The sequence below is a fragment of the Saimiri boliviensis genome, chromosome 11, assembly GCF_048565385.1.
Source record: "Saimiri boliviensis isolate mSaiBol1 chromosome 11, mSaiBol1.pri, whole genome shotgun sequence".
NCBI classification, from domain to species: Eukaryota; Metazoa; Chordata; class Mammalia; order Primates; family Cebidae; genus Saimiri; species Saimiri boliviensis.
The window spans coordinates 5,143,963-5,171,899 of record NC_133459.1 but is presented as its reverse complement, the minus strand read 5'-3'; the positions used below and the strand labels follow the sequence as shown (position 1 = coordinate 5,171,899).

General features: G+C 59.4%; 2 protein-coding genes across 5 annotated transcripts in view; both read left to right on the top strand.

Annotated features, from left to right (window-relative positions):
* Positions 1 to 9,873, top strand: part of ACOT7 (acyl-CoA thioesterase 7) — a 118,213-nt gene extending 108,340 nt beyond the window's left edge. For all 3 annotated transcript variants that reach the window (XM_039474226.2, XM_003939621.2, XM_039474227.1), the window contains exon 9: positions 9,452 to 9,873. In XM_039474226.2, coding sequence (XP_039330160.2) covers positions 9,452 to 9,550 — 99 coding nt within the window. In that variant the 3' untranslated portion in view covers positions 9,551 to 9,873. The remainder of the gene's footprint in view (positions 1 to 9,451) is intronic.
* Positions 9,874 to 12,922: 3,049 nt separating this feature from the next.
* On the top strand, positions 12,923 to 26,609 carry GPR153 (G protein-coupled receptor 153). Of its 2 annotated transcripts, XM_074379985.1 has the most exons (6): positions 12,923 to 13,194; positions 18,744 to 19,208; positions 19,578 to 20,007; positions 22,471 to 22,663; positions 23,358 to 23,542; positions 23,975 to 26,609. In XM_074379985.1, the coding sequence occupies exons 2-6, from the start codon at positions 18,853 to 18,855 to the stop codon at positions 24,626 to 24,628; spliced, it is 1,818 nt and encodes a 605-aa protein (XP_074236086.1). In that variant the 5' UTR covers positions 12,923 to 13,194; positions 18,744 to 18,852; the 3' UTR covers positions 24,629 to 26,609. The 2 variants fall into 2 exon arrangements, with proteins under 2 accessions (XP_074236086.1, XP_039330514.2); XM_039474580.2 differs by lacking the exon at positions 12,923 to 13,194 and having other exon boundaries at positions 13,717 to 19,208.
* Positions 26,610 to 27,937: the final 1,328 nt, after the last annotated feature.

The following is a 27,937-nucleotide window of genomic DNA, read 5'->3' as shown; positions in this document are numbered from 1 at the left end:
TCCTGGGGCCTTACGGGAAGCATGGCCTCAGCACAGACCCATACAACTTTTAGAAGGCTCTGGAACGTGGCACCCGCCTGGCTTCTGTTGCTGCCCCATGACCTTCTCCCAGCCTCAGCTGATTCACCTGCGTGAGTGCAGGGGCTGGGTTAGCCCCACGCCAGCCAGGAGGAGAGCATGGCATGAGCCAGAGCATCTGGAAGGAGGGCACTGTTTGACTTGCTGCCCATCTGGAGGGGCAGGATGGGCTCCAGGGTTGAGGTCAGCTGAAAGGCCCTCTGCAGCCTTCTGGAAGTTGTCTGCCATGCAGTGCTGAGGGCCACCGCTTTGTGATGCACCGATGTGGGGGCCACAGGCAGAGCAGGCTGGCTTGAGCCATCGCCAGGACATTGCCCCGAGTCCCCTCGCAGTGCCATCTCAATGATGCTGTAACTGGAAGGTCCCTCACCCCTTTGCACTTAAGAGGAAGCAGGAGACAAGGTTTTTCATGGCGGGTCCCCACCCCCAGGACCCGCCTGACCCCGAGGCACAGGGTGCAGAGGGGCCCCATTCCTCTCGAAGAAGCCTCAGCAGCAGAGGCGGCTGTTTCTGACCGTGTCCAGGCCGGCCGGGACAAGAAGAGAGGTCCAGCCCAGGATGTAGGACAGAGAGAGAGAGGTCCCCATGTGGGGCCTTTGTCAGGGGGCACAGCCTGGGGTCTCTGCTGCCTCGGCATCCTGGACACCCCGCTGCCACAGGCTCCTGCAGGCAGGGAGGGGCCACAGCGACTCCCAGAGAATTTCACGAGCGAAAGAGTGGGCGGAAGCACCGTGTGGTGGCCGCGCAGCCTCTGCGCACTTGCCTGGATGACGCTGCCACGCCAGTGTGCGGGCTGCTACATTTGCTTCCTTTGTTTGGCCAAGATTGAACTTTTGGAATAATTTTTAATTGTTGGCTAATTTAGGAAATTCAGCTGTTACTGGAGTGCAGGAGGTTGACGGTGTGTTCCTGGAAGGGCTTGGTGAGCCACCGGCCGAGTTTGGCCATTAGTGAGGAAGGCCCTGCCCCCCTCCCGCCCCCACCTTGCTGCCAGCCCACAGGCGTGAGTCATGGACTAGAATATTCAGGAGGCTCAGAATCCAGTGTCAGGCTCCCTGTTCCTTTTGCCTGCCTTTAGCCGGAGTCAGTCTTGTGATGGGAAAATACCTGCATCCTGAAGCTGCTCCTGTCACCTCATTGGTTAGTGCTCGGGAATATCCGGTGGCCAGTGAGTCCCACGTGTCTAGAACTCGAGGCGTGGGTACCGCGAAGGAGGCTGGTGCAGATGAGAGCATGCAGCCCTCCCCACCAGCCTGCCTCTCACCTTGCCTCTGCCTGAGCCCAGACTCTTTGTCCAGCCATCTTGCATGTTTCTGTTCTGCACATATCTCTGGAAGATCCACTGTGTCCAGATAGCCATATGCTGGCCCTTCTGAGCAGCGCTGGTAGACAACTCGTCTCATGTCGCCTCGGCCTAACTTGCTGCCGGGGGCAAAAACCCACCTGGGCGTGGTGAACTGCTCCTGTTCTCCTCCACCGCCCCCCACACCCTGGGGGTTTACAGAAGGCTCTGCTCAGAGCCAGGCCTGGGGGACTTACAACAGTGTGGGATGGAGCCATGGGGCCTCTCTTCCCTCTGTTGTCGGATTTGTGACATGGGCAGAGCGGGCACTGCCAGGAGGGTGGCTGCACCAGAAGAGGCCGTGGGTGGGGTTTTCAGAGGGTGCAGTGAACTGAGGGAGTGTCCTAGCTAGACCCAGGGAGCTGCGGAAGGTGAGCGAAAGGCCTGGCAGAGAGGCCTGGAAAGGTTGTTGGGCCCAGATGAGGGCCAGGCCACGGGACTTGGGAGTTTTCAGCAGAGTGAGCTCATGCCTGGTGTATACTGGGGGCGCTGGAGGCCACCCCACTTGCAGCGAGGTGTGTGGAGCGCCCTGGCCAAGGCCCTTTGTGGCCGGAGACACGTCTGAGCCCTTCAAGCAAAGGGGCAAGAAGAAACAGGCCCTGGGCCCTGCGTGGTGGTAGGAAGGATGCAGAGGCCTTCCCACCCAGGTGTGCAGGATCAGAAGCAAGTCCCCAGCATGGTCGCAAAGCTGGCCCATCTCCAGGGGGGCGGCCAGGCCTAGGTGTGCTGGACACTCCCATCTCACCTTTATCACCTTTGCAGTCTCCTGTTGAGCGCTCCATGGTCTGAGTGCCCTGGAATTGGTTGGGGACAGATAATGCCAGTGTTCCTTGAACAGAATTACTGGTTTTGAATCTTTAACATAAAGACCATCCCAGTTTAGAATTAACCCTTCTTGATCTTCATTTGTTTGATCATTCATTCATTCATTCATTCATCCATCCAGCAAATGCCTCCTGTGCCCCTGCTGTGTGCAGGCACTGTGCTGGCCTCCAGCAGGACAGGAGGGGCCCCACAGGGCACAGCACGGAGTGGGCACACGCAGAGCAGAGGTCTGCCGTGAGCACCCAGCTTTTGGCACAGGCCTGGCCCACAGTGGGCACTCAGCAGGTGGCAGCTGTGATCGTTTTTGGCGTTGTAGGGTGGGGACCACTATGTCCACTCCCAGCACAGGAGCCATGAGCTGAGCGTGCCGGGGCCAGAGCACTCCATGATGGCAGGAGGGGCTCCTGAGAGGCCACCGCCCAGGGCTGAGTCCTGACACCTCTTCTCCCCTTTGCGGGGACGATCTCCCTGCCTCTGCCAGCAGCCTCTCATTGGCCTTTACTCGGGGGAATTTCTTATCCCCACTTGGGGGCAGTTTTTTCTGGGTCTGAGCGGGTGCTGCCAGGTGAGGGGAGCCCCTGGTGAAGGTGTTTATGACTCTCCACACTGACGTCATTATTTGGGACTTCTGGCTGCTGTCTGCTGGAGGCTGGTGCAGCCCTGGGTGGGTGTGGTGGAGGAGGTAATTAACCCAGGCCTGCCGCTGCTGGGAGAAGCCGCAGCAGATGGCCCACAGGCTCCGCTAAGTTGAGGTCCTCACGTGGAGCAAGACCCTGGAGGCCACAGGTGCTTGTGAGGCTGGTGGTCCCGGTGCTAAGCTCACCAGTGCTGGCTTCTCCATGCACAGGTCCCCTCACCCGGCCATGCTGAGTGTCCTCAATAATGAGATGTTTTCATTGCTTTTGTGATGATCCCAAGACCCCTCTTGTCTTCCTGCTAACAGGGAGAGGGCATGCTATGTGGCTTCCTAATTAAGAAGGTCTGTGTCCCTCAGGCTTACAGGAAGTTGTCATATTGCCACTGGAAACCCTCTTTGCACCGTTCATTAGTTACAAAAGGGACACAACCTATTGATCTTACCGAGGGTGACTTAGTCACTCGTCCTCCATACCACGTTCCAAATGTGTGTTCTCCAAGCACAGAAAACGCAAAGTGGAAAACATTTGGTTTGCAGCATTCAGCTCTGAAAGCCACAGGCTTCCCCTCCAGTGGAAGAGAGCCCAGAAGTGGAGGGAGGAGGAAGACGCAGACGCAGACCCAGGCCCAGGCCACCACCAAGCTGCGGGGGAGCCAGGGGCTTGGTGCAGGGTGCCACCAGGGAGGGAGCATCCTGTCCATCTGCTGCCCGGGGTTATCCTTCTACCCCTCTATCCCCGTGGGTGGGCATGACGCCCTGAAGGCCCCGCCACCTTAAGGTGACCCTGGGCCATCTGGCCGTCCCTTGGGGCAGCCACACGGCAGCAGGGCACGTCCTTGGGGCAGCCATCAGCCCCCAGGCTGCACTTGGCCTCTGAGGTATTTGTGAGGACAGCAGGGCCACCACACAGACCCAGGTGCATGCACCAGGGCCCACGTGCACCGGCACCATGGGAAGCACTTTGCCATGTCACTTTGTTCAGTTCCTGTTTCCAGGTGAATAAAACCTGGTCCTGGGTCACACAGCCGGGCCCGTGGGACTCAGAGTCCTGTGCCTGGCCGTGCTGCCCCATCCCTCCCACCAGGCAGGTGCCCGGGATACACAGGTGTCACATGCTCTGAGCTGCCTTTGCCACTCCATCTTTGCTCTCTGGCATATTCTTGGGGAGCCTGCCTAAGGCCACAAGTGGATGTCTGGCGGCTGGCACCACTGGCCAGTGCCCCGGAGGCTCAAGTCCTTCCCCCACCAGCAGCCTCAGGGACTCGAGAGAGACATTTGTCTTCCCGTGGAGCGCTCTTTCCTCCTCCAGCCACCCCCATCACTTCATTGCAAACAACAACAGCCAACAACGTATGCATTTATTTACTTTGCTGGGTGAAGGGAGATGGCTCCCAGGAGGCGGGCGGCAGCCGGGCCGTGGGTGGGGCCGTGTGCTGGGGCCATCTGTCTTGCTCTGTCAGCTTCTCACCCAGCGGGAGGAGGTGGCCCCTTTGTTGCTCGGGTAGGGAAGCTATTCAGCAGAGCCACAGCCTGGGGAGGCCGGCTGCCCACCAGCAGTGGGCCAGTCACCTCCTACCATGGGGCAGATACCACCCTGCCTCCCTCTGCTCTGCTTCACCTCCCAGTGGGTGGTGAGCCTTGGTCTACACGCGCCTGTTACGTCCCTGCCTTTGACTGCCGTCTTCATAAACTTCCACCCTGAAAGGACGACCCTGGACACTCAGGGAGGAAGGCCATCCTTGCCTTGGGAGGGCAGTGCTCATGGGTGGGTGCTTCATGCAGTAACGCTGAGGCTCCTGGGCTAGTCTGGACTCTCAGAGCCCGGAACATCCAGCACATACCACCATCCCCAGAGGCAGGGGAAGAGCGGTGGGGCCCATGCAGGCCCTCCTGCACATCCATCCATCATCAGACAGCCTTCGCTTTGTCTGAGGGCAGAGGCTGGCCGATGAGTGCTGCAAATATTAAACAGCAGGGCCACATCGAGCAGCCCTGGGGCCCACTGCTGGGCACCGGCTTCTCCCTCTGCCTGAAGCCGACCCCAAGAATGGCCTGCACCTGGGCTCATGCCTGCCTCAGGCTGCTCATGAGGTGACCTCGAGAGAGCAGCAGACACAGCCTTGGATGTGTAGCTTTGGGAACGCTCTGTGGCCTGGTGGCCGCTGGGGTGGCAGCGGCTGCAGTGTTTTGGGGTGATATGGCTAAGGGCAGGGCAGGGCAGGGCCCCGCCTGGCGGAGGCCAAACTCAGCAAGCGCTCCTGGGCTGCACTGAGGGCCAGGGTCAGGTGAGGGGAGACAGGAGGGCCCCCCATCCTGGTTCACCGTGGAGACTCTACAAGTCCATTGCCTTCCTCCCCACTGATGAGTCCCACCCCTAAGGCCGCTCAGCATAGGATGTCCTGGAGAGCAGCCTCCGAGCCCAGGTTTAAATGGAGGCTCTGCCCTTACCTGCTTTGTCACTTTGGGCAAGTTACTCAGCCTCTCTGTGCTTCACTTCCTCACTGGTAAAACTGGAACAATCGGGCCGGGCGCGGTGGCTCAAGCCTGTAATCCCAGCACTTTGGGAGGCCGAGGCGGGTGGATCACGAGGTCAAGAGATCGAGACCATCCTGGTCAACATGGTGAAACCCCGTCTCTACCAAAAATACAAAAAATTAGCTGGGCATGGTGGCACGTGCCTGTAATCCCAGCTACTCAGGAGGCTGAGGCAGGAGAATTGCCTGAACCCAGGAGGCGGAGGTTGCGGTGAGCCGAGATCGCGCCATTGCACTCCAGCCTGGGTAACAAGAGCGAAACTCCGTCTCATTAAAAAAAAAAAAAAAAAAAAAAAAAAAAAAAAAAAAAGGCTGGGCGCGGTGGCTCAGCCTGTAATCCCAGCACTTTGGGAGGCCGAGGCGGGTGGATCACGAGGTCAAGAGATCGAGACCATCCCAGTCAACATGGTGAAACCCCGTCTCTACTAAAAATACAAAAAATTAGCTGGGCATGGTGGTGCGTGCCTGTAATCCCAGCTACTCAGGAGGCTGAGGCAGGAGAATTGCCTGAACCCAGGAGGCGGAGATTGCGGTGAGCCGAGATCGCGCCATTGCACTCCGGCCTGGGTAACAAGAGCGAAACTCCGCCTCAAAAAAAAAAAAAAAAACTGGAACAATAATCGGCTCTGTGCTGCTGGGTGGGGTTGTCAGGAAGACTGATGTACACAGCTGGCCGCACCCCAAGCAGGGGTTTCGCAGAGCATATCCCCTTATCGCTCAGTCCTGGGCCCACGTGCACAGTCCATATAGGGCGAAGAGGTGGGAGGGCTCTTGTCTGCAGTGCCTCTGCAGGCCCAGAGTTGGGTGGTCCTCCTGCATCCTCGGGGGCTGGAGGGATGTGAGCTCTGGTAAAGATGCTGAGAACGGTGGGAAGTGACACGGATTCCACTCCCAGAAGGCCAGACTGTTAGGGGGCTCGAGGTCTCCACTGCTGGGTGTGGCTGGCAGAGGTGAGGGCTGGGCTGTCTGAAGCCCTGGAGGTTCTTGGCTCTTGGGTGCAGATCTCCCTGCCATCCGGGCCACGTCGCATGCGTGGGGCCTGGCACATACCTATGAATGGGACTGGAATGTTTCGAGCATTGTCCTGAGTTAGCGCTCAGCACCTCTTGGCGGGGAGTGGTAAAAATCGCGCCTGTGGGCGGCCCTGGACGCCTCCCGCAGCTCTGCCTGCAGCCCCCCGCTTGTAAAGCCAGGGCCCCATCTCTTCGGGGCCTGGAGATCATTTGTGCCTGAGGAAGAAAGAAGGGGTTGGTCTTCCTCTATCTAAGTCTAGTTAGTTTTCTTCTTTTGTAGCTTTTTAATTATAGAAAAGGTCAAATATATGCAAAAGTAAAGAGAAGAAAGAATGCCTGCGTCGTTATTAGCTCGGGCCAATCCCGTGTCAGCAGCCCTGACCGCTCCCCCAGCACCAAGAGCTCTCACCTGTGGAGCTTTCGCCATGCAGCAGCTTTACGAAGACGGAATTACCTGCCGTTCTGTTCACCCACTTACAGAATACCATTCAGCAGGTTTTCACAGAGGTGGACATTCCCCATCACAGTTTATTTCAGAACATTCTATCACCCCAAAAAGAATCACCACCCTGTAGCCGCCACTGGTCCCCCAGCCTCCTGACCCTCTGGTCCCTGAGAGCACTTGCCTGAGGACTCAGGCGCTTGGGGACTGAGGTTCTTGGCAGTCTCCCACGTCTGCACGTTCCCAGGAAGTCTCTCGTCCGGCCGGACCTGGCTCCTGCGAGCTGGGCCTGGGCTCCAGCTGTATCTCTTCTTGCTACGGCTGCCTTTGCTGGGCCAGGCTCATTCTCTCCCGCTTTAAAGGATTATTTTTCGGTCCAAGCCCTTGTCGTCTTTCCTCTCTGTGGAGGGCAGATTCTCCACCAGCTAGAGGGAGGACCCCAGCGAAGGGGCCAGGCTTTCAGACTGGGAGGTGCCTGGGTGCGGTCCAGCCTGCCTGTCCCCGGCTCTCCTGCTCCCAACCCTCATGTCACCCAAGGCTGCCATAGCCACTCCAAAGCCAGCAGAGCCCAGTGGCAACCCCACCAGGCCCTGTTACCTTGTTTCCCAGCTCTGGGACCCCAAGCCCACCCCACAGCGCTTGCTCTGCCTGATACAGGGTCTTCGGAGTAGGCAGGAAGCCAGGCTGTAGGTGCCACTCTCTGCTGGGCCTTGGCTTTGGCTGCTGCAGGTGGACAGGAGCTACAGGCTTCCTCCACATCACCAAGCAGTTCCATAGGGGAAGGGGAGGACAAGGCCCCTGCATTCCTGCCTGGTGGGTTTGACCTTGCATTCTTGGCCACTTCACATGCCCCCATTTGGGGCAGGGCCCTACTACACAGGTGTCCTCAGGCCACAGCGTCATGTCACCTGGGATTCTGTTAGAAGTGAGCCTCAGCTCTCAGACCCTCTGGATCCGAATCTGCATTTACTAGACCAGCAGATTCAGATGCACTTACAAGTTCAAGAAGCCCTCATCTAGCACCTTCTGCCTCAGTGTGCACAAAAGTCTTTAGCTGTGCCCAGCAGGATGTAACCGTGTCTTCAGGGGGCCTTGTGTATCACCTGCAGGGGCTGGACTCTGTGCCCTCCAGCCCCCAGGAAGCTCAGGGGTCTTGCCCACTTAGAACTGCAGCTAAAACTGAAAAAGAACATGTCATTTTCCCTGGGCTGTTTCAGGTCAAATTGCATAGCCTCAAATTTTATTTTTAAAAGTCAGCCAGAGATCAAACCGTAGCAGCGGGAGGGACTTCTTCAATACGGTATCTTGGAAAAGCCACCCGTTTTCCTGTGTACACTGAAGACTCTTCAAAGGGGAACCAGGACCGCTGCAAGGAGGGCCACCTATTTCTTTAAATACCCGAAGATTCCATTGGCTCCAGGCTGGGGAAGTTTTGACAGTTTACACCTGGTGACATTTAGAGACCGATTTTGGAGAGCGCAGAGGGGAGGAGGCATTTGGTGTAACTTGACATTACATCCTCTGGCCGACTGCTCTCTCTTGCCAATGTACCATTTGTCTATAAAACACTTAGGCCCAAAAATAGCTGTACAGTTTGGTGTCATTGTGGATGAAATGAAGGGCAGCTGCCCCATTTCTTTGGCTTTCAGACACCCTCAAAATGTTGCAATGAAATGTCCCAGAGGAATTAGCACAGCTCATTAAACCTGAATTCCTGGCCGGGGAGGGGCTGGACAGAATGTGGAGATGGGATAGATAGGACCTCAGAAGTGACCACCTCATACTCCAGGGGTGGCACCTGCCCAGGCACAAGGCTTAGAGTGAAAGGGGGTGCCGTTCATAATCATAGCAGGCCAACAGACACAAACCAGGACTGTCCTGGGCAGAACCCAGTCTTGGACCAACTGTTCCGTTGGCTCTGCCCCCAGGGCAATGAGAAGGGGACCCTGGGGTCCAGAGTGTGGTGACAGGGCTCCCTCCCCACAAAGCAGGCCTGTTGCTCCCAGTACAGGGTCAGTACTTTTCGAGGTCACAGGCAGTGCAGCGTCTGCCCAATTCTTTTAGGGACCGTGACCATGTGCAGCTGGTTTTCCCTGGGAGTGCAGCAAACGCACGGTCCCTCTCCCTTCCTCTCTAGTCACACTCAGCTCCCATGTTTCATTATCAAGTGCATTTTCACCGAAGTTCAGTTGCAAACAGGCCCTGGGGTTGGAGTTACACCTGTTGTGAAAGGGGGTGTAAGGGTGTCACAGGGCTCAGCAGTTCCACTGACTGCTTCTGAGCCGCCATGCCCTCAGGGTCCCCTCCGTGGAGCTCTTCCACCCGTGGCTCCTGCAGCCCCTCAAAGCTTCTTGGCTAAACATAGCCCAGTCAACGGGCCCAACAGCCAAGGTGGGACATGAGACCCATGCCTGGCACCCGGCAGTCCCAGGAGGCCAGAGGAGCTGAGTCGAGGTACTCTGCACTCTTCTGGGGTGGGGCAGAGCCACGGGTGGGGGCAGGGGCCCAGGCCAGGTCACAAGGCCACGGCACTGGTTCTGCAGTGACCCTAACCTGCCTGTCTCTGTGTGTGGTCCACAGCCCGAGACCGAGGACGAGAAGAAGCGCTTTGAGGAAGGCAAAGGGCGGTACCTGCAGATGAAGGCGAAGCGACAGGGCCACGCGGAGCCCCAGCCCTAGACACCCTCCTCCCGCTGCCGGGGCCCCCAGTAGCCATAGCAACAGGCCCAGTGTCCAGTCACTTAGAAGTTACCCCCTTGGCCAGAAACCCAATTCACATTGAGAGCTGGTGTTGTCTGAAGTTTTCGTATCACAGTGTTAACCTGTACTCTCTCCTGCAAACCTACACACCAAAGCTTTATTTATATCATCCCAGTGTTGATGCTACAGTGTTGTCCTGAGCGCCGGGAGGCATTCCATGGAAACCCTCGGGAATGCTTCCAAGCACACTGTAAGGTATGGGGAGAACCCAGCGCCACTAATAAAGCTGCTGCTTGGCTGGACCCACGAGTCCTGGGTGGTCATTTGTCCTGGGGGGAGCTGCTTTCCCAGGGGGTATGGGATGTGGGGGTTCCCGAGGACAGTCTCGGCCCTCCCAGCACCAGCGCCTGCGTAGACCCCAGAACCTCAGGCACAGCCACACCAATTGGTGTCCGGCTGGTGATTTGCTGGCTGTGAATGGCCATTTCCCGTGGGCCCCTGGTTTGGTGTCCTGGCCACAGACACTTCGGCTCCGTGGACCTCATAGGCAGCTCAGATGCTGGGAGGATGTGGACTCAGGGCCACGCTGTGTGGTGGGAGTACCAGCACCCCACGACCCCACGGTCTGGCTTGCATAGTACGCCGGCTCTGAGCCTGTGTGGCTTTCCCACGGACGGGGCAGGGCTCCTCGTAAAGACTCAGAGAGGTGATGGTGTGAAGAGGCGATGGTGTGGCCTGGCTCAGCCTGTGGGAGCCCCACCCTGACCCAGCCGCTTGGTAGAAACTGCCCAGATACCCCAACCTTCTGTCTGTAGGAGCCCCCCCAGCTGGCGCCAGGACCTTGTGCCTGATGTACAAACTCCCTCAGCTACCCAGGCAGGAGGCCATGGGGATGGCTTATGGGGCAGGGGTCTGAGGGGCAGCATGAAAGTGTGTCGGTGCTGTTGGTGTGAAGCTGTGTGCATACATGTCACCAATGTATCTACTATGTGAGTGCATCTGTCCCTGCATACCTGAGCACGTGTGTCGTGAGGGTGTCTGTAGCAGGGTTTATCTGTGAATCTGGCCTGGCCAAGGCCACTACAGGGGCCAGGACCCCACCTGCATTCATGGCTCCAACGAAGCACACCCAGAGGTGGCATCTGGGAGAATGTTCCTGACTTAGTCTGTCCCTGAAGCCCCAACATCTGTCCCGCAGCCTGGAGAAGGCTGGCCCGTCAGCAGCTGCAGCCTCGCACAGGCTCCCCCCGCGCCTGGAGAGAGAGAGGGCTCGGCTCCAGATGTGCAGAAACACCAGCCAAGAGCTTGGGAGTCTGTCCCGGGCCCCAGTCATGGCTGACGGGATTATTTCCTGCCTGGGAGGGGATTGGGGTGGGGGGGCAAACTCAGTCACATGAAGCTTTGGCCACCTCACTCTGCTCCACCCATGACCCATGCCAGAGTGGTGCCCTGGGATCAGAGCGATGAGGCGGCTACCCTTCTGGGCAAGCAGAAGGCCAAGGGCTGGCCGCAGCAGTACCTGAGCCCAGAGGTTCACTGAGGGGACCGGGTCTCCAAAGCACCCACATCCTTCACATGAAGGTGGGCCCCAAATCAGACTCCCTAGTTCAGTCAAGGCTCAGCCACTCATCCATGTGGATTTGGGCAAACCAGGCACCTAAAAACTGCCTCCCAGGGGCACCAGGCACTTTGCACCAGATCTCAGCACAGCATGGAATAAGCTGGGCAGCCATCAGAGACCATCTCCCACCTGCCCCAGAGCCAGCTGAGGCTGGGCAGAGGCACTGGTGCAGGCAGCAGTAGGTGAGCTGGGCTGGGAGAGGGGAGCCAGGCCCAGAAAGTGGCGTGGCTCTCCATGGCTGTGTGTGCAGTCTCAAGTGTGGTGATTCTAAGCAGCATGGTTCTCGGTGGCCATGTAATTAAACGTGGCATTTCTACCATTTCACCTCGAGTCACAGGCGAGATGCTTAGAAACACCACCCTTGATTACAGCTGCCCTGTGCCAGCCTCCCACTGCTGGTGCCTATTTATAACCAGGGCCACCTGGAGGGGGTTCCAGCCTGTCCACAGAGGGCTCACCAGGGGCACTAAGGGCCTTGGCTGCTCCAGAAACCGCAGGGAGTGTAAGTGTGCACGGATCGGGTTCCCCCTTGCCCAGCCCCACACGTTACTGTGGGGTCTTTCTCTACAAACACTTCTTTTACCTCTTGGGATGGACCCTAAGGCCCATCCTGGGTCCCCTAAAAGCTGCTCAGCGACCTGGGCTGTGAGGACGATTTGGGCAGGTGCAGACTGTGGAGTGCCGTGGGCAGCGCTGCCTGGGCTGGGCAAGCTCCAAGCAGCTGTTCTGGCTGCAGTTGGTTTGGGTCTTCTGGTCAGGTGCTCACTTTTTTCCAGACACAGAGGCATTTAATCATGGATGCGCCCCAGAGGCATGGAAGGACACTATGCCAGGCAGCCCTGGAGGCCTTGTGCCCACTGTATGTGTGGTCAGGGGTTTTCTAGAAGATACAGGCACGATCCTCAGGAGGAATCCTCTCCAGGGCCCCCATTAAGGGGCAGGAGGGTTCCCCCCCTCCGCGTGGAGTCAGCTGAGGCTGTCAGTGTATGGGCAACAACCGGTGTTCTGGCAGGAGGGCTTGGGAGGGAGTGAGGGGCGGGCGGGACGGAGGTGAGGAGAGGAGGGGAGGGGTTCAGGCGCTGGGCTGCAGACCCTGGCCTCTCTGGGCTGGGCGGTGGTGTTCAGTTTCAGAGAGAACATTTTTGAGCCCGTGGGGGTTGGGGGGGACCACCCGGTGGCCCGTGCACTTATTCCCTCGGTGGACCCCCCCCAGGCCCAGGGAGCAGAGTGAAGCCGTAACTGGCCCAACCTTGCCCCTCGCTGCCCCTGCTGCACACTGGATTCCCAGTTCCTGGAAGCCGCTGGCCGTGGGTCTCAAGTCCTCTCCACGCCCCGCTCCGAGTTCTTCTTGGATGCGGCTTCCGCCGGGAAGGCCTCCCTGAGCCCCACCCCCGGCCCCAGGTTCTCACTGTCCATTCCTGCCCCAGCTCCGTCGGCCCGCGGGTCCCCAGAGCTCCGGGCCTGGGTCTTGCCCCGGCGGCTGGAGGCGGCGTCAGGAGTGTGCACCGAGCCCAGCTGGGAGCCAGGGGCGCGGCGCTGTCGGGAGGCGCCACCGGTCCAGGGCGGCTCGGCCCGGCCGCGGGCGGAGGTGGGGGCACGGGTGTGTGCTGACTGACGGACGGACAGACAGACCGACAGACGGCCGCGGCGGCCGCGCCTCGGAGCGAGCGGGGGCGGGGCGGGCCGAGGGGCGGCGCGGAGGCCCCGGCGGAGACATGCGCCCTGCTCCGCCCCCCGCCCCCGGCCGCCCGGCGCAGCAGCGGAGCGGCGGGAGCGGAGCGAAGCGGCAGCGGCGCCCAGGGGAGGGAGGGGCGGCGGCGCTGAGCCCCCCGAGCGGGACGCGCCGGCCGCGGGTGGCCGCCGCCAGCATGCCCCGGCCCGCGGGCCGCTCCGCCGGCAGCCACCCCCGCGGCCCTCGGTGGCCCGCGCTCGGCCCGGGAGCGCGGGAACCGCAGCCGGAGGCGGGAGCAGCGAGTCGGAGCCCGGGGCGCCCGAACGCAGGGTGAGCGCCGCCGCCCTGGCCCGAGGGCGGTCGGGAGGGAGGACCCGGGCGGGAGGACTCGGCGGGGAGGACTCGGCGGGGAGGGAGGGGGCTTTCCGCGCGCTGTCGGTCGTGGGGTCCGTCCAGGGGTCCACGAGCGCCGCTTAGCGCTGGCGCCCCCCAACTTGGGGACCTTCGGGGTAACTTCCCCGGAGCCAGCCCCTCCCTCCGTTCCCCTGCATCGGAGCCTGGCGGCGCGGCCCCTGGGAGCTCTCAGGGGACGGGGGCGGGGCGGTCTAGGGAGCCGGTGCCCGCCCCTGCTCGACGCTACCCCGAGGGGTCCGGGGACCGCATCCCGCCAGGTTTCCCAGGCTCTCTCTCGAACGCGCCCTCGGGTTGGAGCAGGACTCGGGGGACCTACTGGGGACCAGCAGGCGAGAGCACGCGGGGCGGAGCAGGGATTGCGGGGGTTGGATTGGAGCCCCGGGGGGTTGGGGCCATTAGGGCAGGGACTGGGGGGGGCGTGCCAGAGATGTCAAGGCCTCGCGCTGCGCATCCCTCTCCGGGCGACGGCCAGGCCGGGCCCGGTGGAATAGATCGGCTGCAGCGCGGGTGGAGACTGGCGTGGGGGCGGAAGCCGGGGCCGAGCCCGGGGAATCCTTTCAAGTTCTGGGTTCTCTTTGTTGCGCAATGGGGCCTCCGGGCCGCGCGGCCTCATTGGCCCGGAGCCGTGACGTCACGCCTGGGCCCCGCCCACGGGTCTTGCGGTGGGAGGCCTCGTGGCCCGGGTGGGTCCCAGGCGGGTCGCACCTGCAGTCGGCCCTGCAGTGGGCGGGGAGGTGGGAAGAGCCCCATCCTGAGATGCTGAGGGATGCTCTGAGTGCCCTGCAGGAGAAACTTCTCAGCAGGAGACAGTGTCATCCTGGGTCCCATCGGCACTAGGGGGAGCCCAGCCTGGGTTCTGGCCCTAGTGGCCTCTCCTTTCTATGAAGAATGAACAGAAAGGGTGCAATCCGTGGGTTTGTGGTCACTGACCCAGAGGCAGAGGGACACCTTGTTCCCACACAACCAGTCCTCTGTCACTCTGCACTTGGAACCCAGTGTCCACCCCCTATCCCCCAGGACATTCCTCTCCCATCCCAGGTCTACAGCACCCAGGAATGTCTGGCCCCAAAGCCATCCCTGACACTGTCTTCTCCATGTTGCCCTGAGCTTCTGCCTGAAGTGTTCCCATCTGCAGTGTGGGTACCATGGGACCTGCCCTGCAGACAGGAGGCTCAGAAAGACCTCAGCTCTAGGGACAAAATAAAAAGCCTTGTTCCCCAACATTTTAATGTTTGAGAGGCCCAGACTTTGGTGTCAGGCAGGTGGAGTTTGGATCCTGGCTTAGGCGCGTGCTGGCTAGGGCAAACAGCTTCACCTCCCTCTGTTTCTGCTGGACCAGCTTTACCATGGGGATGAATCGTGCGGGCACTCACTGGAGGAGCATGCCCTTGTGCAGGAGGATGCACGTGCCCCTGTCCACAGACCTAGAACCTTTTTCTTTCTTTTTTTTAAGACAGGGTCTCCCTCTGTCACTCAGGCTGGAGTGCATCGGCACAATCACGGCTCACCGCAGCCTTAACCTCCCCAGGCTCAGGTGATCCTCATACCGCAGCCTCCCAAGTAGCTGGGACTATAGGCGCACACCACCACACACAGCCAATTTTTTATTTTTTGTCAGACAGGTTTTCGTCCAGGCTGGTTTTGAACTCCTGGGCTCAAACCATCCGCTTGCCTTAGCCTCTCAAAGTGCTGAGATTCCAGGTGTGAGCCACTCCCACTGCACCAGCCTTCAGACCTATAGCCTTTCCCAGCACTAAGGCACCATTAGGCTAGAAGAGAGGAAGAACTGGCACCGGGAAGGGCTGGGCTGGTTGCAGCCTGTGGCTCCTTCCTCACCACCCTTCACCAATAATCACGTGGATGGGATGGGCTGGGCTGGGCCAAGGTCACAGGGACATCTGAAGGAAGGTCTCCCAGTCTCACAGCCAAGGCAGCCCTGGGCAGACGGAAATGGCTGCTGACCTGCTAGGTGCATGATGAGTCCAGTTTCCTCTTTGATAGCATAAAGACCGTTGGTGTCTGCCGCTCTCTCGCCCAAGCGCTTACTCACACTCCATCTGCTCTGAGCACCCAGAAGGCTGCCAGGCACCCCAAAGGCTGGAGACGGCCCTGTGGCCCCCTCACTCCTGAGGCTAGTCTGCCCCAGGTCCTGGTCCCAGTGAATATGTATCTGCCTGCAGGTCTGAGGCTCCCCGGCACCTCCAAGCTCAGTGTCTTGACCCATAAGAGATAGCACAGCTCAGTGAGCTGAGAGGGCTTTAAGAGAGACATTTAGATGGGGAGTCTTTGCTGAATGCTTACTATGCCTGTCTGCATTCTAAGCACTTTCCCTGGCATAGCACAGTAACTACCCACAGCACTTTCCAAGGTACTATCATGTCCAGTGTACAGAGGCGAAAACCCAGGCACAGAGGAGTCACTTGACTCACTGGGGCGCTGGGCTCACATACCATGTGGCCTCTATGCTGTACTCAGCGCGGTTTACTGGACATGGGAGGGACTGGTAGAGAGTCTAAGAGACCACCCTGCCTCCCACGCTGGGTCTGGGATGGGGAAGAGGAGGCTACTGTGCAAGCAGAAACCTAATAAACGTTTGGGAAGGAATTTCCCTGGCTGCAGCAGACCCCCAACCCGGGAAGCCAGCAAAGGAGCCCCAATGTCACCCAGACTAGGCTCCTTCCACGGGTCCAGGGCAGGGCACCAAGATGAATGAGACACACCCCTTGGGGTCCCTGCATGTCCAGGGGGAGTCAGGCCACAGACCAAAAGGACTCTGGACAAGACAGCAGGGCACGGTGGCTGACGCCTGTAATCCCAGCACTTTGGGAGGCCGAGGAGGATGGATCATCTGGGGTCAGCAGATAGAAACCAGCCTGGCCAACATGGTGAGACCCAGTCTCTACTAAAAATACAAAAAATTAGCTGGGGGTGGTGGTGAGTGCCTGTAATCCCAGCTACTCAGGAGGGTGAGGCAGGAGAATGGCTTGAACCCACGAGGGAGAGGTTGCGGTGAGCTGATATCCAGCCTGGGCAACAAGAGCGAAACTCTGTCTCAAAAAAGAAAAAGGAAAAAAAAGAACTCTGGGCTAGACAAGCAAAGGGCCTGCCAGCTGGTGGCTGGGACATCGCTGCCCTCCCTGCCCGAGAGCCAGGGGCCTTGGCTAAGGCGGCAGTGGTCCCCTACCTTGAGCTGCAGATAATTCCTCCCTGGGGGACACGGGGCCTGTCTGGTGCTGTAGATTCCCATAAGGACCCGGGGCATGAGAAAGAGCAAATGATGCTAAACGAGCCCTGGGTGAGAAAGGCCAGTTAAGTGTGAGCAGAGCACACAGTAGGCCTTCACTGCACTTCTCCCACACTGCCTGCCCAGGCCCTCTGGCAGGATGGGTCCCTCCCCGCCCCCCACCACACACCTGCTGCCCAGTGTCCTGTGTCCCTGGCTCACATCAAAAGGCCATCGGCACTTCCTCTGACTTCAGAGTCAATCTCTGGTCTGGTCTGCAGGACATCTCCAGGCCCTTGCTGCCCGAGCCAACCACAGCACCCACTGTGTGCTGGACCTGGGCCCAGGGCTATAGAGATGTGGCTCCTGTCCACCCCAGCCTCCCCATGGAAGAAGCACTGCAGTCAGTCCCTTTTAGAGGAGACGGTGCAGGGACCTTGCCCCAGCCACGTGGCTGCTGTGCTGGGGCTTTAACCCCTGCCCGGGGCCTGGCTGTGGAAGGCCAGCTGGGGGCTGATGTAGCAGACTGCCTGCCCCCTCTCAGGGTGGGCATGAAAGTGGTAACCAGCTCCCTTCTCCAACAGGTCACCTGGGGGCAAGAGAGGGAAACGAAGGTTCGGGGGCATGGTCCTCCCGGACACGTCCTCATGTGGCCTGATGAGTAGAATGAATTAAGACAAGAGTGCAGGCCGGGCGCAGTGGCTCATGCCTGTAATCCCAGCACTTTCGGAGGCCGAGGCGGGTGGATCATGAGGTCAAGAGATCGAGACCATCCTGGTCAACATGGTGAAACCCCGTCTCTACTAAAAATACAAAAAATCAGCTGGGCATGGTGGCACGTGCCTGTAATCCCAGCTACTCAGGAGGCTGAGGCAGGAGAATTGCCTGAACCAGGAGGCGGAGGTTGCGGTGAGCCGAGATCGTGCCACTGCACTTCAGCCTGGGTAACAAGAGTGAAACTCCATCTCAAAAAAAAAAAAAAAAAAAAAAGACAAGAGTGCAGAGATGCCCACTGAGGGGGACTCTGGCATGGGCTGTGTGAGGATTCTGGAACATTTGATGACAAGAGGACTTGTTCCGGGATGGTGCCAGGGTACACACAGGGCAGGAGTGCCCATCTGGGCCCAGCTTGGCTGGTTCCCTGAGGATGCAGGTAACCGGGAAGGAAGCCCAGATATTGAGCCTTGGCCAAGAGTGGACAGAAGGGAGGGAATATGCATTTATTGGGCACCCCTGTATATAGCCCCTGGGTGTCAGGCACATGAGGAGGAGGCCCTGGGGCCTAGAGAGGAGGGTGCAGCAGCAGCCTGATGTAAGCCAGGGCTAGGTCATAGTGCATCGGGGTCCTTCCCTGCCTTAGAGCATTTGTGCTGCCGTAGCATAGTACTTAAGACCCAGTCACTCATAAAGAACAGATTTATGTCTCGCCAGGTGCAGGAGCACTCGCCCAGTAATCCCAGCTACTCAGGAGGGTTAGATGGGAAGATCACTTGAGCTCAGGAGTTTGAGACCAGCCTGGGCAACATAGTGAGACTCTGTCTCTAAAATATATTAAAAAAAAAAAAAAATAAGGCCAGGCACAGTGGCTCATGCCTGTAATCTCAGCACTTTGGGAGGCTGAGGTTTGCAGGTCACTTGAGGTCAGGAGTGCAAGACCAGCCTGGCCAATATGATTAAACCCTGTCTCTACTAAAAATACAAAAAAATTAGCCAGGCATGGTGGCGCGTACCTATAATCCCAGCTACTCGGGAGGCTGAGGCAGGAGAATTGCCTGAACCCAGGAGGTGGAGGTTGCGGTGAGCTGAGATCGTGCCATTGCACTCCAGCCTGGGTAACAAGAGCGAAACTCCGTCTCAGAAAAAAACAAACAAACAAACAAACAAACAAAAACAGAAATTAGCTGGGTGTAGTAGCATACGCCTATAATCCCAGCTACTGGGGAGGCCGAGGCAGGTGAACAGAGGCAGAGGTTGCAGTTAGCTGAGATTGCACCACTGTACTCCAGCCTGGGTGACAAAGCAAGACCCCGTCTCAAAAAAAAAAAAAAAAAAAAAATTGTCCTACCTCTTAATACTATTGGAATGGCAATTAAGTTTCAACATGAGTTTTAATTAAATTTGAACTTGAGTTTTTCAGGGGACATTCAAGGTGTAGCACTCACCATCTCCTATCCCAAGTACCCAAGGGCTTCAGTGCTGTCGCCAGAGCGGGAGTCACTGAGTGCCCATTGCCACCCCACAGATGTTCGTGGTCCCCAGCATCCCTGAGCTGCCAGGAGTGAGGGTGGCTACTCCCCGAGGCCTGGCTCCAAGGAGGATGCCTCAGCCGCCTGCCAGCTCCGGTCTGCACCATGAGTGATGAGCGGCAGCTTCCTGGCAGTGCAGTGGGCTGGCTGGCATGCGGGGGCCTCTCCCTGCTGGCCAACGCCTGGGGCATCCTCAGCATTGGTGCCAAGCAGAAGAAGTGGAAGCCCCTGGAGTTCCTGCTGTGCACGCTCTCGGCCACCCACATGCTTAACGTGGCCGTGCCCATTGCCACCTACTCTGTGGTGCAGCTGCGGCGGCAGCACCCCGACTTTGAGTGGAATGAGGGGCTCTGCAAGGTCTTCGTGTCCACGTTCTACACCCTCACCCTGGCCACCTGCTTCTCCGTCACCTCCCTCTCCTACCACCGCATGTGGATGGTCTGCTGGCCTGTCAACTACCGGTGAGCACGTGAAGCTCTGGGGTTCTTGAGGTTCCAGGACATATCGAGTGTGCCCACGTGTGTACAGGAGTGGCCACACCTGAACACGCTGGGAGGGCAGGGAGGCTCAGGAGGGGCAGCTTTCGGCTGCTGGGGGCACACACATGTAGCTTTGCAGCCAATACAGAATGCTTGGGAGAGGGACGTGTGACAGGGTTCGCAGTAGCTCCTATGCAGGGACAAGGCCCCCCCACACTGGCTGTGCCACAACTATGACATGCTGGGGGCATGGTGTGCCTGGGCGATCAGGATCCTCTACAGGTCCACAGAGGCCTGGGAAGCCCCTGTGGGTGACGCCAGTTCCCTCTGTTCCACCCTGCCCCGTGCCAGGCTGAGCAATGCCAAGAAGCAGGCGGTGCACACAGTCATGGGCATCTGGATGGTGTCCTTCATCCTGTCGGCCCTGCCCGCTGTTGGCTGGCATGACACCAGTGAACGCTTCTACACCCATGGTTGCCGCTTCATCGTGGCTGAGATCGGCCTGGGCTTCGGCGTCTGCTTCCTGCTGCTGGTGGGTGGCAGTGTGGCCATGGGCGTGGTCTGCACAGCCATCGCCCTCTTCCAGACGCTGGCCGTGCAGGTGGGGCGCCGGGCCGACCGCCGCGCCTTCACCGTACCCACCATCATAGTGGAGGATGCGCAGGGCAAGCGTCGCTCCTCCATCGACGGCTCGGAGCCCGCCAGAACCTCCCTGCAGATCACGGGCCTCGTGACCACCATAGTCTTCATCTACGACTGCCTCATGGGCTTCCCTGTGCTGGTGGGTGATAGCCTTGGGTAGGGGAGCCTGTCTCTGGACAGCCCTGGGGCTGCTCATACCCCAGGCATCATGTGGTTGAGTCCTCAGATCCGATCCTTTGAAACGGGCTTGATCATTGTCCCCATTTTCCAGATTTGAAAACTGAGGTTCAGAGAGGTACAAAGACCTGCCTAGAGTTAGGACAGCCTGCTGGGACTCAAGCCCACATCCGGTGGCTGCAGAGCTCAGAACTCAGGGCCTTTCTCCACAGTGCAGAAGGGGTTGCTCCCCTCATCCAAGGCCCATTTTTTGGTTTTGTTTGTTTTGAGACAGAGTTTTGCTCTTATTGCCCAGGCTGGAGTGCAATAGCGCAATCTTGGCCTACTGCAACTCCCAGGTTCAAGTGAGTCTCCTGCCTTAGCCTCCTAAGTAGCTGGGATTACAGGCATCCACCAGCTAATTCTGTGTCTGTGTGTGTGTGTATTTAGTAGAGATGGGGTTTCACCATGTTGGCCAGGCTGGTCTCAAACTTCTGACCTCAGGTGATCTGCCTGCCTCAGCCTCCCAAAGTGCTGGGATTATAGGCACAAGCCACCATGTCTGGCCTCAAGGCCTGTTTGATGCAGAGGTGGGATAGCATGCCCATGGGTTTTCTGGTGGGTCCAGGTCCCAGGAGGGACAGAGGGAGCTTTGATGCCACACTTAGGTAGGGGTGCTGGACTGGGAGACAGGGCAAGGCCAAGGGGGCCTCAATTGTCTGTTGGGGAGTTGCACTTGATACAAACAGCTGGGGAAGGCCAAGGTGAGGGCTGCTGTCAGGAAGGCCTTGCCAACATTGGTCTGCGGTCCAGAGGGGCTGCCTGGGGTCCTCTTGGTGAAGTTGGGACCAGCTTGGCCCAAGAATGAAGTCTGGACTCAGTAGCCAGCCCCTCCCACCTGCGAGACTCACCCCAGTCCCCAGAGGTCTGCAGTGAGGCAGGCAGAGGGCTGGGACTGGGGTAAAGACCAGCCGGAGCGTTTTCATCCAAGCAGCAGGTAGACTGCCTTCCCTGAGTCACTGCAGGACACGGGCTCCAGAACGGTGACTGGGGCTGGTGGTGGCAGCTTCAGAGTCGAGGCCTTGCTCAGGAGGCAACCCCCACTGCCCCACCCCAGCAGGTTCATTTTCCCCCAGCTAAGGGTCCTTGTGTAGAGTGGGGCCTGGCGGCCCGGTCCCTGTACAGATGGAGGAAAAGGGATTCATGAAACAGCAGAGAACTAAAAGGCACCTCAGGAGCAGAGTGGGGGCAGCGGGGGGAGGGGAGCTAGGAGGGAGTCGGGCCACCCCCACTTCTTTTTTTTTTTTTTCTTTTTGAGACAGAGTTTCACTCTTGTTACCCAGGCTGGAGTGCAATGGCGTGATCTCAGCTCGCCGCAACCTCCGCCTCCTGGGTTCAGGCAATTCTCCTGCCTCAGCCTCCTGAGTAGCTGGGATTACAGGCACGCGCCACCATGCCCAGCTAATTTTTTGTATTTTTAGTAGAAACGGAGTTTCACCATGTTGACCATGATGGTCTCCATTTCTTGACCTCGTGATCCACCCGCCTCGGCCTCCCAAAGTGCTGGGATTACAGGCTTGAGCCACCATGCCCAGCCTACACCCCCACTTTTCCGGGCAGGGGATCGGGTGCAGTTTGTGGGGCCACTCCATGCTTCTGTTATAAAGTCCAGAATCTTCACCTTCTAGAACATGGGGTGTTCTTAGCCCATTTTACAGTTGAAGAAACTGAGCCCCAGAGAGGTTGAGCAGCTTTCTTGAGTGTCACATGGCCCACAAATGACAGGAGTGACATGCCCATATTATCCACACTGTCACTCCCTTGTGGGAATCACTAAGTGTTGCTCTTTGGGACACAGCAATGAGAGCTCTTACGGGAGAGGAGGAGTGTGGGATCCCTCGGTGGGAATCCACAGGCAGGGGTAGGGCTGAAGAGGCCACTGGCTGGGAAGGGGGTGGCAGAATCTTGAACAGGCTTGAGACCTAGTTCTGTAAGCCTCAGTTTCCTCATCTCAAAAAGGGGGTGGCAGCCGGGCACAGTGGTTTATGCCTGTAATCCCAGCACTTTGGGAGGCCGAGGCAGGAGGATCGCTTGAGCGCAGGAGATCAAGGCTGCAGTGAGCCGTGATTTACCCACTGCATTCCAGCCTGGACAACAGCGTGAGACTCTGTCTCAAAAAAAAAAAAAAAAAAAAAAAAAAAAGGACAAGAAGGTGGTAATCCATGCCCTGGGCAGCCTGGAGGGAGACAGGAGAGCAGGGCTACCCAGCGCTGCCCAGCAGCCAGGGCCTCCCACTGCCACGCTCAAGCTCTTTCCTTCCCAGGGGTCCCTTCTCCTTGGCAAAAGGGTTGTCAGACCTGCTGCAGTATACAAGACTGCGGCTCGGGGGGAGCTTGTGTGATGGTCGGGGGTCCTGCAGGTGCCAGGCCAAGCCCTGTGCCCACAGGTGGTGAGCTTCAGCAGCCTGCGGGCCAACACCTCAGCACCGTGGATGGCGCTCTGCGTGCTGTGGTGCTCCGTGGCCCAGGCCTTGCTGCTGCCTGTGTTCCTCTGGGCCTGCGACCGCTACCGGGCCAACCTCAAGGCTGTCCGGGAGAAGTGCATGGCCCTCATGGCCAACGACGAGGACTCCGATGACGGTGAGGATGGCCTGAGTGGCCCTGGGGAGAGTGGCATCTGGGTGAGGTCATTGGAGTTGGCAGGAAAACAGCTGTCAGGCAACCCCCCTAAGGTGGTGACTTCTCAACAACAGATACCCCTTGTGTCACCCCCAAATGTACTCAAATGTCCAAGGAACCCAAGCCAGGTTCCCACAGACCACTCTCCTCTCCGGCTTGGCTGCCCCGGGTTCCAAGTAATGGGATATTGTGGTTAACAGAGCTGGTGGATGTGACTACACGTGCTCCAGCTGAGCTCCTGGGCTCACCCTCCAACCTCAGGGATCCCCAGCAAGCTGCCCTAGGGGCTCCTGCAGAGGAGGTAACCTGTCTGGATACCGTTTCCAGCAATACCATTACCCTCAGCCCAGCCTTGCTCCGTCCAGGCACTGCCAGCCCCTTGTGTGTAGTATTTAGTCCTCAGGGCTCCCAAGGTCACCGCAGGTCCCACCCCATGTCCTAGATGGGGAAATTGGCTCAGTGTGTGACCTCCCTGCCCAGTCTCACAGCTAAAGGGTGGCATAGTTGGGATTCGAACCCAGAACCCTTCCCCTTCCCTTTTCAGCTAACCAGCCCTCTACCTTATATGTCTGTTGGGTTGGGGGGTCCTTGAGATTCCCTCCTAGATGCCCCCAAGCTTCCCATGGCCCTAAGCTTCTGCCCCCTCACCTTACAGAGACCAGCCTGGAAGGTGGTGTCTCCCCAGACCTGGTGTTGGAGCGCTCCCTGGACTACAGCTATGGAGGTGACTTTGTGGCCCTAGACAGGATGGCCAAGTATGAGATGTCTGCCCTGGAGGGGGGCCTGCCTCAGCTCTACCCACTTCGGCCCTTGCAGGAGGACAAGATGCAATATCTGCAGGTGAGCACAGGGCAGGGGGAGAGCCCACGCCTGCGGGTTGCAGGTGTCCTGACCTGCCCGAGCCTCTCCACTAGGAGCTCATCTCACCTCTGCAGCTGCAGGGGTGGCTGTCACCATCCAAGGCTGGGCTGGCCAAAGGCCACACAACCTGTGTGGGTGGGCCCCAACTGCCACCCCCATGATCCCTGTCGCCTGCGTTATCTCCGTTATCTCCTGCGGGCCCAGCGTCCTCAAGGAGCCCCCTCCCCAACCAACCCCAGCTACCCGCACAGTACTGCGTCTGGGCGGACAAGCCTCACAGCTCCCAGCCAGGCTGCCCTGGCCCGCGGCCTGGGCCCTGACCCACGAAAGGCCCTTCCCCGGGGTGGGGAAGGGTTTGTCCCCGTTTTACAGGAGGGCAGCTGGGGGTAAAAGCCCGCCGCGTCCTGACAGGTCCCACCCACACGGCGCTTCTCCCACGACGACGCGGATGTGTGGGCTGCCGTCCCGCTGCCCGCCTTCCTGCCGCGCTGGGGCTCCGGTGAGGACCTGGCTGCCCTGGCGCACCTGGTGCTGCCTGCTGGGCCCGAGCGGCGCCGCGCCAGCCTCCTGGCCTTCACGGAGGACGCTCCCCCATCGCGCCCCCGCCGCCGCTCGGCGGAGAGCCTGCTGTCGCTGCGGCCCCGGGCTCTGGATGGCGGCCCGCGGCGGGCCTGCGACTCACCGCCTGGCAGCCCCGGGCCCGGCCCCCGCTCCGCCTCGGCCTCGCTGCTGCCAGACGGCTTCGCCCTGACCGCCTTCGAGTGCGAGCCACAGGCCCTGCGCCGCCCGCCCGGACCCTTCCCCGCTGCGCCAGACGCCGCCGACGGCACCGACCCCGGAGAGGCCCCGACGCCCCCAGGCAGCGCCCAGCGGAGCCCCGGGCCGCGCCCTGCTGCGCACGTGCACGGCGGTCCCCTGCGCCCGGGCCTGAGCGCGTCGTGGGGCGAGCCCGGGGGGCTTCGCGCGGCGGGCGGTGGCGGCAGCACCAGCAGCTTCCTGAGCTCGCCCTCTGAGTCCTCGGGCTACGCCACGCTCCACTCGGACTCCCTGGGTTCGGCGTCCTAGGACAACCGGCGCCTCCCCATGGACGCAGGCAGGCTGAGCCGCTGGTGGGGGTCACACCACCAAAGACGCCGCCTCCGCCCCACGCGCAGACACATGCCACCCCTTACAGGGGTGAGAGGGCATTGGCCTCGGTGTTTGTCTTCCGGCTCCTCCCAGCTGGCTTTGTCCCGAGGGTGGCAGCTGCCCCGGACTACTGCACTGGGCATGGCATCACCGGAGCTGAGTGAGGCCGCCACTGGATAACTGAGTGACGTTCCAGGCTTGGGTAGTGAGCGACATGCACGTCCAGCTGCGCCATCGGCAGCCCTGGGTAACAGGACTGGGGGAGTAGGGAACTCTGACACGGCCATCTGGGGACCGAACAAAACTCTGCCTTGGAGGGGCTGAGCTGGGACCACTGACCGGCCCAGGCTTTCCACCACACTGCACGTGACTGCCACACCCAGGGAATGGGTGGGTGGGGGGTACAGAAGGTCTCTAAGCACAGGGGTCTTCAGAACCCCAACAGGCTCTGATCAGGTCCTGTCCTGCCTCAGTTTCCTCATCTGTGATGAGCAGGTGACATTAACTCTCAGGGCTGTTTGAAGTCTCTTGGTCATGGACCTTGGCCACTGAGTGGCCCAGGTGTGAGAGGTAGTCTAGGGCCCGCTGTGGCCTTTGCAGACGTTCATTTTCAGCATGTGGCCTGGTGTGCCCCCCCCCCAGGCTTGAGGCCTCTCACTCTATGACCCCCTGCCCCCTTGGGAACCCACACTCCACCCCAGCTAAGCACAACACACTGCACGACCGACATTGGCACCTCAGCCACCTTGACCACCATTAGTGTCCCTACCCTCATTACTCTGCCGTGGTGGCCTGTCCCCACCACATCAGCACTGCTACTCCCACCCCTGTGGCTCCCACCATGACACTAGAAGGTGCAGGTGGAGAACACGAAGGCAGCAGGGCCTGGGCTTCTGTGTCCCCACTTCATCCACAGCCTCACTCCCCACCTGTGCAGGCCTGGCCAGGAAGGAATCCTGGCAGAGGCTTCCAGGTTCTCAGCTCAAGACCTGGCCCCAGGCAAGCGTCCAACCCCTGGGAGCAATGCATTTCTTTGCCTTCCTCCTGGGCAGACCCCTTACAGGCCTGGGCATTGCCATGGACCCTGCATCTTCCCAGGCTAAGGAGAGCCAGGAACAGTTACGACTGAGCTGGTGAAATAGGGCAGATACAAAGGCTGTGTCCTTCAGACACTTACCCCTATACAGTGGCCCTTCAACGTGAGGACCTAAGGCAGTTGCCAGGTTCAGCTTAGAGCCCGCCTGTGCCCAATTTCCTCTGGTCCTCAGGTGGCCAAGCCCATCTTGTCACCCTCCAGATAGGGTCCCACTCCCAGAAGCAGCTGTTGGGGTGGGGTGGGGAGCTGCCTTAGTCTGTCTCTGCTTCAAAGGGCCCTCTGGTGCCTGGCTGTGGGGTAACTGGGGGTATGAGCTGGCCACAGGTGAACAAGGCAGGGAACTGCAACCCAGCCCTGGCCACAGGAGGGGCTGTCTGTGGCCAATGCTGATGTGCCTTCAAGGACTAACGTCATGTAGGGGCAGACGTCACCAGCTAGCCATCGTCTCCTCTGGAGGTCATCTGTCCACTTGTCACCTTAGGTTTTCGCTCATTTGTCACTTTAGGTTTTTGCTCCGTGTTTCATATCCAACGGCAATACTTGCGGGGGACAGAGTCCTCCAAATCGCTCCAGTCCTGCAGTTTTTACAGAAATAACGGGGAGGGCCCCAAGTGGAGGACCCTGGGCCTGGAGCCCTCTCCCACACTTTGTCCAGCCTCCAGGCCTGTTTGCTGCGTTTCTAAGGAACTTGACCCTGGCTAACAGGGGAGGGAGCTGTCTTCATAGCACACCCAGAGCCAGGGATTCCTTTGTAGTTTTTTTTTGACAATTGAGTATTTCTCTTCTGTACAGGACCCAATAAAAACTTCCTTACGATTTGCACCTGGCATTCCAAGGCTGCTTTCATGGAAAACTCTTATTCTAACTCACAGCAGGGCTGGCCAGCTGCCCCTTAATATATTCCTCTGGAACCTGAGTTCCTCTGGTAATATGCCATTTTGGGTGGTTGCACTTGCTGTGTGTTCAGGCAAATGCTGAAGTCCCCCTAGCGAGTGAGGAGTGAGATGGTCCTGGAGGAGCCACGGGATGAGGCAGAAAGGCCCTGTGAGCCCAGGTGGCAGCCCTTGCCCCAGGAATGGCACCTGGCGCTGCTAGTCACCGTGAGCTTGATTGAAGAGAGCGAACAGAGCAGGGCGATAGGAGCTGGGCCTAAGCCTCCCGGGACCTGTTGGGCCCCTGTTCCTCTCGTGGCCCCTCGGGAATTTGGAGAAAGGACGTTTGGGTCTGCAGTGCAACACCGCCACCCGGTGGACGGGAGAGGGATTTGTCCTGATCGCTCCCCGCCCCGCTGCACACCGCGGGAAGCGCAGACCCGAGAGCCCACCCAGGACGGTGATAGCCAGGACCCCTACCCTCGTCCCAGCTCCAGCAAGCCCGCTAGGCGCGATGGTGGAGCCAGTCTTCTAAAGCACCGTGGGTCCTTCTCTACGCGTTTGGACCAGGGCGAGGTTAGCGCACCTGCAGGCCAGGGCCGCCCAAAAAGAGAAGAGCTTCTGTAGAAAGTTATTTATGGTTCAAAAAGATGCACCTAAGTAGGCATCGCAGGGGTGGGAGACATTAGACCCCTGGTGTCCTCTTGATACCCACTTCACAGATTCGCGCTGGTTTTATTATATGAATTACAAGTGTCGGGAGGACGTGCCAAGATCTCTGACCCCACAACCCAAGCTGCCCCTCGATGGCCCGGACTCCTGGGCCAGAAGCCCAGGGGAAGAAAATCTTACTTCAGAGCCTTCCACTACCTAAATCCGAGCAGCAATAACCTCATTTATCGACCAGTCAAGTAGCACCGCGCGCTCCGAGGGCTGTTCTGGATTTGGATTCTCCCGCAGCCCTAGGGATCTGGAGCTGCGGGGTCTATGGGGTCTGGGCCCGGAATGTGGGCCAGGGTCTTAGTCGGGCGGAAGGCGTGCCCCTCTCCCACGAGAGGCACCGGGTTCACTTTTGCAGCCCTCAAGCTGGCGCCAGCAACCGAGGAACAGCGTGGGGCGGGGCGTCCGGTGCATCTTGTCGGGGGCGGGGGGGGGGGTGCTTCTGAGAAATGCGGGCTTCGGAGAAGGCGCCAGCCGGGTGGGCAGCGTCGCTGGCGGAGGAGATCGTTGGAAGCCGAGAGGGTCCCGGGTCGGGGGAGGCTGGGGGCCCCTCGCCGG